General features: G+C 41.4%; 1 protein-coding gene across 5 annotated transcripts in view; it reads right to left on the bottom strand.

Annotated features, from left to right (window-relative positions):
* Positions 1 to 16,784, bottom strand: part of UBE2F (ubiquitin conjugating enzyme E2 F (putative)) — a 396,663-nt gene that overhangs the window by 57,494 nt on the left and 322,385 nt on the right. For all 5 annotated transcript variants that reach the window (XM_077448309.1, XM_077448308.1, XM_077448307.1 and 2 more), the window contains 2 exons: positions 15,327 to 15,359; positions 2,181 to 2,243 (listed from right to left, as the gene is read on the bottom strand). In XM_077448309.1, the coding sequence (XP_077304435.1) occupies positions 2,181 to 2,243; positions 15,327 to 15,359 (96 nt within the window). The remainder of the gene's footprint in view (positions 1 to 2,180; positions 2,244 to 15,326; positions 15,360 to 16,784) is intronic.

Raw genomic sequence — 16,784 nt, 5'->3', positions numbered from 1 at the left:
TTATATATATACAATTTTATATGATGTATGTCTTAAATAAGCAGCAGCTATTACTATTATTTTTCTGATTTAATTGAATTTCTTGGTCATCACTGGTATTGGTCCAAAGATTATTATTCTTTTAAATCGTAATCCTGAAGCGCTGAGCAGTGTGCTATTGTAGTTAGGGATGATAAAGTTTCAGCACGCAGGCTTGGAATACTGCTGTAGACAGACTCTGGAAAGAAATGTAACAGCTTTTGCCCAGTCTCCATATTCAAAGTTCAGTGACATCACTACACTCCTGATGTAAACACAAGATAGAAGCGTCATTGACTGGGGCAGGAAGGCATCCTAGTTTTATTGTATAATACAGGAGAGAAAGGTCAGGTCACCAGTACTGCAGTAGTACTGGGCACAGCAGTGTCAGTGCTCAGGATGTAGAGCTACCATCTATGTAATTCAACTGTGGAGTTAATTGTAAAAAAAAAAATATATATATAAATATATATTTATATTTTAAAGAGCACTATTTAAATCACAGAAGGTTCTTAGCATGAATAAATGCCCCTTAAAAAAGGGAATGGTTTCCTCTCCAAATTGTCCTAAATAGAAACTACAAAATACTTTCAATAAAAATACATTTTTTTGCAGATGAACTTGCTTTTGTATAATTAGATCTCATATGCTGATTTGTAGGTGCTCCCAGTAGTCTATAGCACAATGCAATTGGTATCCTTGCTGAGTGAGTGTGGCAAGAGAATTTAAAGTGGTTGTAAAGGCAGAAGGTTTTTATCTTAATGTTCTTGTAATGTCTGTCAAAAGCATTGCAAGCGCTTTTACGAATGGCTATTTTTTTTTGTAATCAAATACCTTTTTTCTTAATTTGTTGGCAGCACTTCTGGCTGCAGCCACCTAGGTGGTTATGTCACTAGGCGCTTTGCAAGGGCTTCTGGGATAGGAGCGTCATGTACCCCAGGAGTCCTTTTGCCTAGTGACGAAATCTCACGTTATTTCCAGACTGGAAAGGATGCGCATGGGAGGACCAATATGTCATGATTGTCAGGTTGCTATAGCAACTGGGCAGGGACTTCTGCTAACGCTGCTATTACTATGGCAACCTGTCAGGAAGAAAGAGCCCCTCAGTGGCTTCACTGAGCAGGCACGAGATCGGGAGGTGCATGCTGGGTATCCAACTGCACCCAATCCTGGAAATAGATACCAGAGGGCCACAGCCTGTCAGCTTCTGAGATCAAGGTAATTTTTCTTTAGTTAAACATAAAAATGAATATGCTATAGACACTGGCTAAATGTTGCCGATAAAGTGGAACAAATTGCAACATAGTAAAAAAAAAAAAAAAAAAAAAAAAAAAACCTTCTGTGTACAGCAGCCCCCCTCATACTTACCTATGCCCATTCCGATCCAGCGATGTTGCATGAGAGACTCGGCTGCCTGGAACGCACCCTCCTCATGGGCTGACAGCAGTGAAACGCCATTGGCTCCCACCACTGTCCAAGTCAGTGAGCCAATGAGGAGAGAGAGGGGGGGCAGGGCCCCGGAGCTCTGTCTCTGAATGGACACAGGGAGCTGCGGTTCAGCTCTGGTACTCCCAGAGCAAGCTGCTTGCTGTGGGGTACTCAACAGGCAGAAGGGGCCAGGAGCCCCGAAGAGGGAACCGAGAAAGGGAGGATCTGGGCTGCTCTGTGCAAATCCACTACACGGGGCATGTAAGTATAACATGTCTTATTTTTCACACAAAAAAAAATACAATGAGAAATCACTTTAGCATCACTTTAAGAACCAGCCACTTAGATGCTATATTCCTTACATAAAACAACTATTGATATAGATAAGAGTTGCATTAAAGCATGTGCAATACTAAAAGCAAGTATGTCGAAATACATTTATGGTCAGATTTTGCACAAAAGGATAATGATCCAAGTCACATAAAAGATAAAAAAAAAAAAAAAAAAAAAAAAAAACTGTATATGCCTATGAATTCATCTAAATGTTTTTTTTTCATTAAAGTAAAGTTAAGCCATGTCATCTGTTTATGGAAAATGTCAATGCATTAAAGGTGTTGCCTCCTTTATAACCATACATTAATCTCAACTTCCCTACCACTAACCCAAAACAATAAGATATGGTGGATAATTTAGACAGACCCAGAGAAAATATACACTGGTGCATGGTCCATTACCTTATCTCTCAAATGATGTTCTGCTGCTTCAATGTTCAAAGGATCGTCAAAATTTAACAGATCCTGCAGGAACAAAGACGGAGGTCACAAAAAAGATTTCACAAGTAAAAAGATTGTACATTACCAGACCATGAACACAATGCTTCCAGTTTAAGTCAAAGAATCAGCCAACCTCAAATCTCAAAGGTTGGATTTTGCACTAAAGTATTTTCTTAACCTGAAAGAAGAAAGTTATGAAGAGTCATCCATTATATTTATAACTTTTAGTCATACAATAAAAAGATGTTAGAGAATGGAACTGTTTCTCTGCTTACTTTACCATATCATTAGGCAGGCCATACATGGTGTAAACTTCGTCTGGTTCCCCAGGAATGGGGCGAAATTTGCTCAGTGGGTGGTCTTGCTAGCCCCACCTCCTTTTGACAAATGTTGATCATTTAACAAGTTTTGTTGAAGGAGCCTGCTGGAACATGGTTGGCCAAACCACAACTGAATCCAATCAGGTGCAGCAGATATTCGAGTATTTTGACATGCAGACATGAGGCAGCTGACAAATGACAACAGCTGCAGCTGTGACTTGTTCATCTGAGCTGTATAGCATGAAGGGAGGAATCTTTTTTTTTTTTTCAGCCTGCAGGTCGAACGGAGAAAAACTATCCTGGACACTGACAAATCTTTTGAAGACACGCCCATCTGGGATGCCCTCTTTATAACCCTGCTCCACTGTGGCCTGTCCTTCAAGATATGGATGTTACAGGCAAGTAAAAATTCCACTGATCCTAATTGTACAGTAGAGGGTACAGGCATATTCATACACTATGGGAGGACCTCAAGCAAAGAATACACAAAGGTAGGAAACAGGCAAACATGAATAATAATACATTTTATTTATAATGCACTTTACATCAAAAGATCTCAAAGTGCTGCAGATTAAAATCAAAGAAACAAACATCTAAAAAGAACAAAAATGGAGCGGAGGGAATGTGATGTGTTTTGTGGTTTAAGAAGTTCTTTTAGGTAAGAAGGGACATGTCCATGTATACATTGGTATGAAAAGAGGGAAACCTTGTACTCAATCCTGGCCGAGACAAGAAGCCAATGGAGTGAGTGAAGAATGGGGGTAATGTGCTCAAGTTTCCGCACTCCCATCAGGATCCTTGCTGCAGAGTTTTAGATGTACTGAAGCCTCTGCAGACTCTTTCTAGGAATCCCAATGAGAAGTGCGTTACAGTAGTCCAGCCTGGAGGAGATAAAGGCATAAACAAGCTTTCAGCATCTGAAAGGAAAGAATGTGACGGAGTTTAGAGATACTACGAAGGTAGTAAAAAGTCTTACATAGATGATTTATATGGGCTTCAAAAGCGAGTTGGGAGTCCATTTTTACACCCAGATTTGTAATATATTATTACATTATATTAGAACCAGAAAAGGTAATGCTGGTTATGAATGATAATTTGGTCTGGTAAGGAGTGCCAATCACGATTACTTTAGTTTTGTAAATGTTTAGTTGAAGAATGTTGTGCTCCATCCATACCTTTATCTCCTCCAGACAGGAAGTGAGTACTGATAGGGATGACTGTGAAGGTGGGGTTACAGCTGTTGCATTTACATATAGCTGTTTGTCATCGGCATAGCAGTGAAATGAAATTTTATGGTGGCTAATAATTTGGCCAGGGGGAGTGAGGTAAAGAATAAAACGAACGGGGCCAAGAACTGACCCCTGGGGAACACCGCAGGTAACTGTATGCGGATTTGAAGTGGCCCAGGGAGATGTATTCCGTCCTGTTTGGGAGATATGATTTAAACCAACTGAGGGATGTGTCACTGAGTCCAGTGGTGCAAAGGAGCCGGTTTAAAAGAATGCCATGATCAACAGTTTAAAATGCAGCCAAAAGGTCCAGGAGAATAAGAAGGGAAGGAAAGCCAGTATCAGATAATATAAGAAGGTCATTTGTAACTCTGACGAGGGCAGTCTCTGTACTATGAGCAAAGCGGAAACCTGACTGGAATTTTTCAAAGAGATTATTATGTTTGAGGTGATCCTGAAGGTGAGAGGCAACGGCTTTCTCAAGTACTTTTGATATGAAGGGGAGATTGGAGATAGGCCGATAATTAGATAGGACTTCCGGATCAAGAGTGGGTTTTTTTGAGCAATGGTCTGATAATGGCATTTTTTAAAATAGAAGGAATGTGACAAGTTTGGGAGGGAATGATTTATAACAGTGGTGATCAGGGCACTTAGGACAGTGATATGAGTTTTTACCAGGGTGGTTGGGAGAGGGTCCAGGGGACAGGTAGAGGGAACTGTGCCAACAGCGCGCATCGACCCCCCCCCCCCCCCCCCCCAGAAAGAAAGGGGTCAAAAGGCTCAGGTTCAGAGTGCCACTGAAAAAATGTTGCGGCCAAAAGCTGAATCCTCAGAAGTTTAGACATATTACCTGGTAAAACTTGGTGAATGTAGGAAAAGACCAGGGTGAAAACTGATGGATTTGGGCAACAAGAGGCTTGGTGCCTAAAGTCCCAGGATATTCCTACAAATCTGGTGGAGTAGGTGAGCAAGAGTGCAGGAGATTTTTGTTTGTGAGCTTAAGTTCCAGTGATCAAGTTCCTGATTCACCATGCAATAGTGAATTTAGAAGCAGGGTATCCCTTGCGAGGTCCAGAGAAAAGAACAAACAGGGAATTAATTTGTCTAATAGAAGCAGTTTCATATAGGTACACTCTTCTAATGGCTGTAACTATGTCCAGGCAATGTAGAGATAATTCTGTTGGATGTATAGGAGCAGGGCACAAAGATGGTAGAACATCATCTTCATGGAGATGGAAAGTTGAAAAACCCTTTGGAAGAAAAATGTTTTTTGGGGCTTAAAACATCCTTATCTTTGTGAAATAAGAGGATAGGCTCTTTACAGCCAAGGGCTGCTAGTTAAAGTGTTAGACACAAAAGCAAACATTATATTGTGGCTTACTAGACTCAGGTAATGTAGGCACAAAGCAGCTGGAAAGTCTTTTGAACATTTTTTGTGAGCTGTAAGAGATATGAATCCTTCAAGAGAAGGTTGTCTAGCAAGGATGCCAAGACCTTTGTGAAGACCCTGGGAGCAGAGGATAGGGCAAAAAAACAGTGCAACAAACTGGAAGTGGTTGTCTATCACTGCAAAGCGTTGAAATTGATGATGAGGTGGGTCAATGGGAACATGGAGATGGGCATTTTGGATGTCTGTGGATGCGATGTGTGCACAGTTCTGCTTTTGTCAAGTAGGCCGCTTGCTGCGGGACTGAAATACAGCTAGAATTGGATACTGAGACCTATGTTTAAAACCAGGTACTGCTCCAGTGCAAGAAATGCATTGTTACTGAGTTTGTGTGCTGTGCGCGCCTTCGACAGAGCAAATGTTCAACTGCTGTTTGGAACTGGCTCCCTTTCAATTGGTCTCCTCCATACCTACAAGTGAGGGTAATCCAATGGGGTACTCATGGAGTAGAGTGAGAGATGGGGCAAGTGAGTCCTGAAGGTGTATGTGATAACCCAGGTGTAAACTGTCCTGCAAAAAATGTTCGTAGCGAAAAGGGTGGGAAGACACACCCAAATACCTTATAAGGGCTCTAGGCAAAAGTGGCATTAAAGTATGCAACCAATTGTGTGCTGTAACACCTAGTTCATGCTCCTGAGACTAAGCCCTGAGTGGTTGAATTTAAGCCCCAAGTTTGAAAAGTTTACACTTTGAAGTAAATATATTCCAAACATAACCCAGTTTTGCACAATAATGGTCAGAGATACAGGGTGACCCTGTCTTACCTGTCCATGATGTTGAATTGCATATAAAGTCCCGGCTTTGTTAGTCACGGTGTGCATACCCCCTCGAAGGGGTCTTCAGAGACTGGGATTTATAGCGTTGAACCACGGCCCTGGACCTGTATAGCACCTTGCTCTGAACACAAAGCATTGCACCAAGTGCTAAGGTGAACACCCCACAGGATTCAGCCCCCAAAAAAACAATATAGGCCGTGCCCACATCATGCGACCTGGGTACGGCTCTCTGGGTTTTACTGTGGTTGAACCGATCTGGATAAACTGCTTTTGTGTAGACAGTAGAGGACAGTGAGGGTTAATTGAAAAATTTGAAGATAAAATATAGAAAAAATAGGAAAAAAACAAACTAGCAAAGCTGGTTTCTCGCAGGAGAAAAGGTCCAACCCTTTCACACATTATCAAAAAACTGAGCACAGAGTGGAGTAGGGCTATGGGAGAGCACCCAAGGGGAGTATTCTCAAGAGCTTTCCTGGTGTCAAATCATCTGGTTCATATACCTATGATGTATGAACAAGTTGCCTGTGCCCTGTACGATTAAGATAAGACAACTGAACCACATTGCATTTAGGCTGGTCACTTTAAAATTTCTCTGCTCCCCAAGCGTGGGAATTCATGAAAAGCTCTACAATAAGATTGAACAAATCTGGATTCCTAGTTTGCCATAACCAGAAAAAACATTCTTGTAATTGGGACACTCCTTATTCAGACCTACATGTCAGGTATGCGCATTACCAGGAACTATCTTCCTGTGTGGTTACGTTTCTATCTGATAACTCAAAGCGTGGAGTAATCAGTGTTCTATTTCCTGGAATTGCACACAGTCATTACTATGATGCCCAAATAAAAGGCACCATAGTAATAATTACCTATGAATGTGGTGGTAGCAGAACTGTATATATTGCCGCAGTTAGGGGACGGGGTATATGTGAAGCTGCTCATGTTAGATCCAGCCACATTGTTGCTGGGTCATAACTTTCAGCACTGCCTCAGAGATTTTAAAGTGGCAGTAAACTCCCATTAGACATGCGTACCTACAGGTAAGCTTACCTGTAGGTACAAGAAATATCTCCTGAACAGGCACTGTTTAGGAGATACAGTGTCTCTGCAATCAGTGTTGTCACAGATGAATGCGCCCTGAAGGAATAGCATACTTGTGCCATTCCTTCAGAGCTCTGTGCCGTACAAGTGACATCATCGCGGCTTGGCCATTCAAGCGGCCAGGGCCCACAAACCCATGAGGAAGCCTCTGCAGCGGTGACAATGTGCTGCGGGAGGGCTTAGTTTCAAGGTAAGTCTTTCTTAATGCACTAGTATATGATGCATATTAGCACATTATGACATCAACTTGCAGGGAGGTTTTTTTATTTTATTTTTTTTAAATGCACATTTACTACCGCTTTAAGATAATATGTCTATGCCTGTTTTAGAATTCATGTAATTTTTCTTCTCAACTCTATAAGGGCAGCAGGATCAGTTCATGGATAGAAGTTTTAGTGGTGGACAGAAGTAAAATCATCTAGTACTTTTTTTCTTCATTTTATGATTTTGTCATTACTGCTTGACCACTGCTGCTATAAGGAACCCTTCCAAAACTCAAAGTAAAACTGCGTTTCCTCCATAAGTATTTCATACTCCCATGTCCTTTAAAAGCTTTTGGGACAATGTGTGAAAAAATCCTTATGTTGACTTTGCATATACTTATACATATGTTTGTTCTAAGAAATACATCTTTTAAACTGAGCATGTCTACCATTTCAATCCGGTCACTGTAAATGGCATCTGCTGCCTCTTGGATCAATTTAGTTGCCCCCCTTAAGCTCTCTTCCTACAGTGGGGTGCTCAACAAATCTATGTACCTCAAAACTCTTTTTTTAAGTTTTGGATAGAGTTGGGTAGGTTTAGAACTCCTGTCAAATTTTTATTACTGTCTGTGTCCCACCACTCTCTATTTGTCCAGTTGGCTATTGTGATCAAAAACAAAAATGGAGAATACAAAGTTTTACAGTACTTCCTAGAACAATAATAGAGGGGATATCTTATTTAAATTAACTTTATTGCCATCACTGGGGGGGGGGGGGGGGGGGCGGAGGAGTTGGGGGGCTAACACGCTCCTCATGCAATAGCTTTGGGAAGGTGACAGGTACTCTTTATGGAGACATCTAGGGTCTATTACCTCCCCAATGTTTTCCCTGCCTCAGAGCTGAGCCCTTCTGGTTCACAGTACCTACAGAGGATATCAGAGAACGGATGTTTCTTCTGTCTCCTCCCACTTGTCACCCTGACTCTAGAGGTTCTGGTCCTGGGGCCGGGAGCCCAGAGACCAGAGGGAGGAACCAGGGGAGGGGGTGCAGCATGCGCTAGTCATGTAAAAGTGATCAGATGACTTAAGAGCCATCCAGATCACTTTCAGAGAAAAGCTTAGAGCCAGCAGATAAATAAAACCATCTCACAGCTGCTACATGCTACCACCATCCAAATAGCTAAACTGGGTATTTCCACTTTTGCAGCCAAACTGGGAAATTACCCACTGTGTATTTATTACGTGTTCCCATTCACATAGCAAAATGCAATCCAGGACAAGAGGTATGTTCTCCTCTGAATGCCAGAGCTCCTGGCAGGAGGAAAGTTGCTTAAAAAAGCGCACCCAAAGCAACGTATTGTACACACGTTCAGGTGTGTCAATTGTTTGAGCGTGAGCGTTGATTCCATTGGCCAAAATATTAATTCATTCTGGCCACTGGTATGCATGGACTCTCAAACGCTCCTAAAACGTGTCTAGAGTTTAGTTAGGCATGTTAAGATGCATTTACATACAATTAGGCATGTCAAGCATTTTTTCTGCCCAAAAACTTCTATCCTAAACAAGATTGGCGCTACTTTCACACTGAGGCACTTTACAGGCACTACAGTGCTAAAATCAGCACCTGCATAGGGCCTGTAAAGAGCCTCTCCAGTGTAAAAGCCCACAAGCCGCATCTTTGCAGCGTTTTGGGACAGGTATATACATTGCTCCTAAAGCACCCCAGTCCATTGAAAACAATGGGGCAGCGCCGACAAACTGCTGCTGCAGTGGCGATTTGCGGGCAGTTTTAACCCTTTTGGACTGCTAGCAGGGGTTAAAACCGTCCCACTAGCGGCTGTATAGCGCCGCTAAAATGATGATAAAGCAGCACTAAAAATAGCGACGATTTACTGCCGATGCCTGCTCCAGTCTGAAAGTAGCCTAAAATAGATTTTTTTTGTCAGCCTGTAAGGGCCGGTGTGTGCATGGACACATATTTTAACCACTTGACCTCTGCGTTTTTTTTCAAAATTGTCGCTCCTTTTTTGTTTATAGCACAAAAAATAAAAACAGCAGGGGTGATCAAATACCACCAAAAGAAAGCTCAGTTTGTGGGGGGGAAAAAAAGGACGCAATTTTGTCTGGCAGCCATGTCGCACGATCGCACAGTTCTCAGTTAACTTGCTTTGCAGGAAGAAGAAACAGACAGATCACGATCTGTGCACAGTGCCCCTTGTGTTTGTAAACATTGGACTCTGTGCTGTTATTGTCTACAGCTGATCAGCAGGTCTCAGTCATAATTAATTGTCTGGGACCTGCTGACAAAATCCCACTGTAGCCAGTGACAGCACGGGTTAGCAAGAAACCAGAAGAGGTGGATCATGTATGTCATCCAGTCTGCCTGTGCTGTCCACCTGCAGTAAATGTACTGTGGGCGGGTGGGAAAGTTAATAGAGGTACTTTTACAGGCTTGAAAAAAAAATATGCCAAACACCTGTGAAAAGTGTTTTTTTTTTTTTATAGCTAGTGTGCATGACGTCTAAAAAAGAAAGCACACAACATGACATAAATCTATGCTATGCTGATTCTTTACCATGTATTTTGTACACCATCCCTCAGAACAGCTTTAGATAATTTACACACAAAGTCAAGGTTACTGCTTTATAGTTTCCCAGTTCTAGTTTCTTACCTACTTAAATAACGGTAAAACTTTACACAGTAACAAATAACAATGCCTAATACGAAGAACAGATGTAAAAGAAGAAGTGGAAATTGTTGTAAAGATATATGAATATATAAACATACCCAGTCAACAGTATGTCTGTATATAGCGCAGGGGGTGAACTGGTTTATTTGTAGAGCTATCTCCTGTCTCTAGATTAGCATGCTCAAAAAATTACTTGTTGCCAAATTCTTTGTTATTACAGCTGGCCATACATGCACTATAATTAAAAGCTGGCCGTACACAAGTCAAAATTGGCACAGTTCAGCAGGGACTGGGCAAATTTCGATCAAGGTTAGTCCACACTCATCAGAAGTCAATGGTTTGATCAACTTCTTTTGAACGGACAGCCTTGAAAATTCTCCTAAGGTGCCACTGTCAGAATACATCCATCCACCTGGTTTATGTGGATAAAAGAATCTATTTTTTTTCTTTCAGTCCGCCGGCTGAAAGAAAAAAGAAAAATGGACCATATATTGCTAGCTTTAAGCAGGCCATAGGCTAGTAGAATTTGTTTGCAAATTGGAAATTCCGACTCACCTGCAAATTCCATATCCTGGAGTAGAGTACAGTACAGGACATGTATAAATAGACCATAAATGCATGACTATTTTCAGGAGATTAGACACTGGAAATGCAGCCCACATATAACCCTACTCACTCCACCGGACTCCAGATTGCAGCAATCGAGGAGAACCAGAGAATAGAGGGGAAGCACCTCTGTCCTGTACCGTAATCAAAGATAAGAAATTTACAGGTAAGTAATAACTTCTATTATCTTAAAGCGGAATTAAATTTGAAATGTTGAACTACTGCTGACTTCTATAAGATGAGAATGCTGGAAAAACAGCAGTTGACTGGCTCCCAATCAGCGCTCTCAGCCAATGGCCGTCTCCCTGACAGAACACAACAGCTCAGCGGGGGAGATCACTGTACTAATGTCGGATCATTAGGACAGTGGCTCTGACAGTTTTTTTTTTCGTTCAACCCCCGATATGTTGAACTGGAAAAACCCAAATAGCTTGTACCAGGCTTAAAAGGCAGACTTGTCCACCCACTGGCTTGTACAATTTGTGGGTAATTAGGCATTTTGCAAAGGCATCCACTAAGAAACCTGAAGGCAATGTGGTTGAAAAAGGCTGCTTTAGAGTACTAAGAAGTGGGAATGACAGAGTCAGAAATTCCCCTATCTTTAAAGGACCTGGGTTTCAACAGCCATGCCATTAAAGCCAGCTACTAAGACACAGGATGGGACAGAGGGCATTGTGACAGGAAGTCTGACTTGTTTTGATGAAGCACAGGCTTGTCCTTTAGGAGTCTGTATGTCAGGTTACCAAGTTCTTCTGGGCCAATTTGCGGCAATGAGCATCACCGGAATCTACTCTTCCTGTATCCCACGGACTAGTTGAGGAAGAATCCTCACCAAAGTGAATGCATGCACCAGTCTAAACATGGATGAAGGAATCATGTCCACATCTGATGTTCCTGATCTGAAAGAGGGAAAGGAAGGTCTCTGGGTGGAGGGACCACACCCTTGAGCCCAAACCTTGGCAGCTCAGAAGTCTACTTACCAGATTTTCACTCTTGGTATTCAGAAAGAGAGCTGAAACATGGTTCTCTGCCCAGGAAGAGAATCAGGCTTTTTTCCTTCAGGCATACTCGACTTCTGTTACTCCCTTGGGGGTTTATGTAGGCCACAGACGTGGGTCTGGTGTAGAAGAGTCAGCCTTTTAGCCCTCAGTTCTCGAATGTTGATGGATTGCATCGACTTCTGTGAGGACCAGGTTCCCTTGAAAGTCAGGGAATTATAGATCCCATCAAACTTGTGTCGGACTTTATTACCTTCCAGGGAAGAAACAATTATCTGAATTCTAGGAATGAGTTGGAAATTGATCTGCTTGCCCAAAATAGTGTGAATTTCGATCCGCAAAGGACTACCAGGAGGACCAGAACCCTCATGCAGAAGCAAGTCATCGTATGCCTGGTTGACCTGAGAGTCCAACAACTGGACCTCAAAGAAGCATTATTTTCTTTGGAAAGGAAACATTTTGCCTGGGCTGTACACAAGATCAGCCTCAAATACCCCAGACGATGAAAAGATCACCCATCTGAAACTTTGACGGAACCAGATTGTCTTTTGAATGTTGGAAGAAAACAAGACCGTGAAGATGGGAATGTGAAGATTTTGTATTTCTGCTGATGCCTGGATATCCGCTGATGCCAGAAATTCCCCTAATTTGAGAGTTATGATAGATCTTGAGAATTCTATGTGGAATTTGAAGACATGCAGATATCGATTTAGGAAGTTTAGGTAGAAATTAGAGGGAGAATGCCTCAATAAGGTTTTGGAACTGTGAATAGATTCCAGTAAACCCTTTGAACATTGCTTCTGCAGGAACTGGGATTAACACGTTTCCTAAAGTTGACTCAGGGCAGCCCACAAGTCTGCCTGTCTTTGAAGTAAAATTTGGATTGGATTGGATTGGATTGGAAATTAGAAATCAAGGAGAGTGGAGACATAGAATTTCTATTTTGCAGTCCATAGAAATGTCAGATTGCACCCAGAGATCCAGGACTTCTCTAATCCAGACTGGTGTAAATGCCAGACATACCCCCTGGCTCTGGAGAGTGACAGCACTCCTTCAAAATGAAAACATCTTCTGGGAGGGTTTTGGGTTCCAAGGCTTGCAACAAAAAGATGGATCTACTTTTGACTTAGAGGACGATCCCAAAAAAAAAGTAGCTACAGTAAGTAGTAGGCTTAGGCTGTTTTTGTGGGGTAAAAGCACTGCCCCCCAGTAACTTCCTTCATAAATTTATCAAGGCATTCAAGAAACAGACGTTCCCTATTGATAGGAATGTGTAAAAGATGCCTTTTGCAAGTATGTACAGCGGACCAAGAATTTAACCACAAAATTCAGCACATATTCAGAGGGTCATTCTAGAGACAAAGTGCATTTTATAGGGTGTCAAGACAGAATAGCAGCACTGAAGACATGAGCCGCAATTGTTCCAGCAGAACAGGGTCTTCAAACACAGGATTGTGTTCTCTATTCATTTGACCTGTCAAGTTAACAGACTGAGAAATGGAAATAACCACAATAACTGGTTGCAAGACAGGACCGGCTAGAGCAAAGGCTGCCTTTAATAGGGATGCAAAGCATCTATTAATAAAATCTTTAACCACTTTAAGAACGGGCCTATTTTTCAAACTCCGTTTTTTTTGCTAGAAATTTACTTAGCACCCCCAAACATATATATTATATATTTTTTTAAAACCCTAGAGAATAAAATGGCTGTCGTTGTAATACTTGGTCACATCGTATTTGTGCAGCGGTCTTCCAAGTAAACTTTTTTGGGAAAAAATACACTTTTTTCAATTAAAAAATAAGACAACCTAAAGTTAGCCCTTTTTATATTGCGAAAGATGTTATGGTGTTCTGTCAAAAACTGTCCCCCCATTAGATAGTGTCCGCTCCGTACTGCGTAGGCACTGCACTTGCGTAGTAAGGATGATTAAGGAGATGCCAAAAGTCTCCCAAGAGGAGCAGCTGATGAGGAAGTATAAGCGGCGGCTGCGCAATACATGTTATATTCTGTCACAGGCTCCCGATGCAGGAGGGGGCGGATTTTTAAAATGGGCGGTTGTTTGCAGAGCGTCTTTACTGAAGTCAAGGGTAGGTTTAGGAATGTTTATGGGTGTGTTTGGTGTACGTATTTAAGCCCCTAAGACAAAGAATTAGGCACAGTATCAGCCTTAGAAAGTTGAATGCGCCTCGGAAGCGTGCAGGGATTTGTGACCTAATATCATCTTAAGTGTACATGCGTTATGTAGAGGTAATGGTCAGCTGTTGATTTTCAGCTATTTTCGGAGAATCCTATGTGACCCGTTTTACTGCGTAGTGCGCAGGCACTGTGCTTGTGCAGTAAAGGGGCGGACACTATCCGATGAGGGACTATTTTTGATAGAACAATGGCAAGTAAATTGATACCTAACATGTCATGCTTCAAAGTTGCACCTGCTCGTGGAATGGCAACACACGTTTACCCTTAAAAATCTCCATATGTGACGTCTAAAAAATTCCACAGGTTGCACGTTTTAAATTCCAGAGGAGGTGTATGGCTAGAATTATTGCTCTCGCTCTAGCGATCGCAGGAATATCTCGCACGTGTGATTTGCACACCAGTTTCATATGCGGGCGCTACTCATGTATGTTTTCTCTTGTGCACACAAGTTCGGCACATAACATTTAAAGCTGCCCGGCTGTAGCACACCATCAGCAAGTGTACAGCAGCCACATGTCACTTGTTGATGGTGTGCTACAGCCAGACAGCTTTAAATTTTATGAGGCACTGATATAATATTTGGAATACTGCTGCTGTATAATTGCAGATGGTTTTCCATTTTTTGGCGAGCCCTGTTGTGGATATGTATCTATATCACTGACTAGCACTTGGGAAGAAATGGTCATATATTCTTTCTGGTTACTTGTGTGTAATGAATAACAAATCACAGGTTGCTATATAAAGAAAATAAATGTAGCTAGCACATCTAAGTCCTCTTGCACACTGCAGCTTGAAAAAGCTCATTTTTACTGATCTAAAATGCAGCCCAATGTTTACAATGTGCTTACAATCTGCCTGTACCCCCAGGTGTGTAAAAAAGTGTTGTGTATTCTTGAGTAAAAAATCTCCTTTTCCAGTTAGTACTTTGTGCTGGTATGTGCAAAAACATGAAAAATATTTAGAATTTTCATCGCTTTTGCCACAGGGAATTAATTGTATGTGCAGATACACGCAAATACGTGTAACACAAACGCTTAAAATTACTTTCAGAAATACTGATGGTCAAACATCATACCGTGTGCCAGAGGCCTTACAGGAAAATGATTTATTACATGTTTTTGGTCCCGAGTTTTGATTTGCTTTAAGACTTTTTATTCCACCTTCAAGTGCCTGATGGCTGCAATGTACAATGCTTAAAACACAGTTTTCAGGCAGTAATAACTGCATTTTTTTACTTTAACATTTAGGGTGGTTTGCCGCCATTGTTTTAAGGTGGAACTTAGTGCTGTTTTTATATATGAAAAGGTAAAGGATCTGCAGGAAAAACGACATTTGCAAAACAAAACCAACCTATCATTTCTAGGGGAAATGTTCCTTTAAATCAGATATTTTTCCTTCTACAATAACTTTGATAGTATCCTTTCCAATCAGTATGCTTTATCAGCAGAAACAAAAGGACAAGTACAAGCATTAAGCATTTACTGCCATCCATTATCAAAACATAAATCGGAAGAGCCAGACCATTATTATATCTGTACTTACTGTAAACAAGGAGTTCAATCCCCATACAACATCCTGCAAATAAAATAAAAGAGCAAAAAATTAAGAGCCAGAAAGATGTCAGCAATAGATCGTTCAATCATTTATTTGCTAGTAACATGGTTTGCTTATCTGAAGCAGAGCCCCAGGATAGAGAAATGGGTTAGAGGCAGTAGAGAACATCATGTGCTAGAATTCTTGAGCTTAAGGGAAAAGCTAGATTTTGAAACAGTACAAATTAAAACCTTTAAAGAAGATTGTGGGAAATAACAGATTATTGGCTATTATAGATACAACACAGACATGATATTGGTCACTATCACAAGGGCACATAACCTTGTGGGGCCAGCAGTGGCAATCGGGGCTCTTTTTGCTGACGCAACAGAACCAGATGGCTGAATTAGACACAAGTTTGTCATCTGATAGTGTTGATACTGACTTAATAAGTGAAGCCTTAAAAACCATAGCGCAAAAAAACAAAACAAAGTATGAACCAATATGTCACATATGGTGTTTGTTGAGAGCTCATGAATACACAATCCCACATTAAACAAGTACATGTGAGTGTTATTAAGAGGTCCTACATCCCATGTTCTGGCAAAGGCATGACAACTAACAGAAATCTGCTGGATCACTGTCCACCAATCCTAAGAATAGGGCATACTGTATTCTCTGCCCAAATATTTATTTTATTTGGTTGAATTTGTCTATCTGAAATAGTTTTTATATTAATGGATAAACATTTCTCTGTAAGGCTGCATTCACATTATAGCAGTGTGTGAATGCATGCAGAATTGCATGATTTTGTGTGCTTTTAAGAAACGTGCAAAACCATGTGTCATTTATGGTTAAAAGCACCCAAAATTTGGCCAACACATTTTAACAACAAAAGTCGTAATACATGCAGGTAAAAAAAAAAGTGTGGAATTTAAAAAGGTGCATTAGCTACTTTGCCATATTTGTCACGTGTAAGGAAGTCCATTGCAAAGAATGGGCTTCTCTATGCGCAGTGTGACAACATGCAAAAAAACACACATATGCATAATATCTGACATGTGAATGAAGCACAACACCCTCCTTTACATGGCCATTTAGCCACATACACTGGATTTCAGTGTCAAAAATCAGCAGGTTCTTGTGGCTGAAATGACAGGTGCATGCGAATAGCGCCGACCGCTCCGCCGGTACATAGTATTGACAGGCTAACAACAGTTGTCGCTGTTCGCATGTAGACGAACACCAAGCGGTTACCTGTGGCTAGGGATGGACGTCCTAACCTGGAGGCATCCAACTGTGTCCAGACTCAGACACCCATTCCTAACCACAAATAACTGCTTGGTGTGCAGCCCCATGCCAAGAGCAACAGCTGCTGTCAGCCTGTCAATACTATGCACAGGCTGAGTGTCTGCCGCTATTCGCATGCACATTTTATTCCAGCGGCAAGAATCCGCTGATTCTTGC

The sequence above is a fragment of the Lithobates pipiens genome, unplaced genomic scaffold, assembly GCF_037356315.1.
Source record: "Lithobates pipiens isolate NorthernLeopardFrog02 unplaced genomic scaffold, aLitPip1_a1.2 Scaffold_22, whole genome shotgun sequence".
NCBI lineage: Eukaryota > Metazoa > Chordata > Amphibia > Anura > Ranidae > Lithobates > Lithobates pipiens.
The sequence above is the reverse complement of the archived record's forward strand: the minus strand, read 5'-3'. Positions and strand labels throughout refer to the sequence as shown.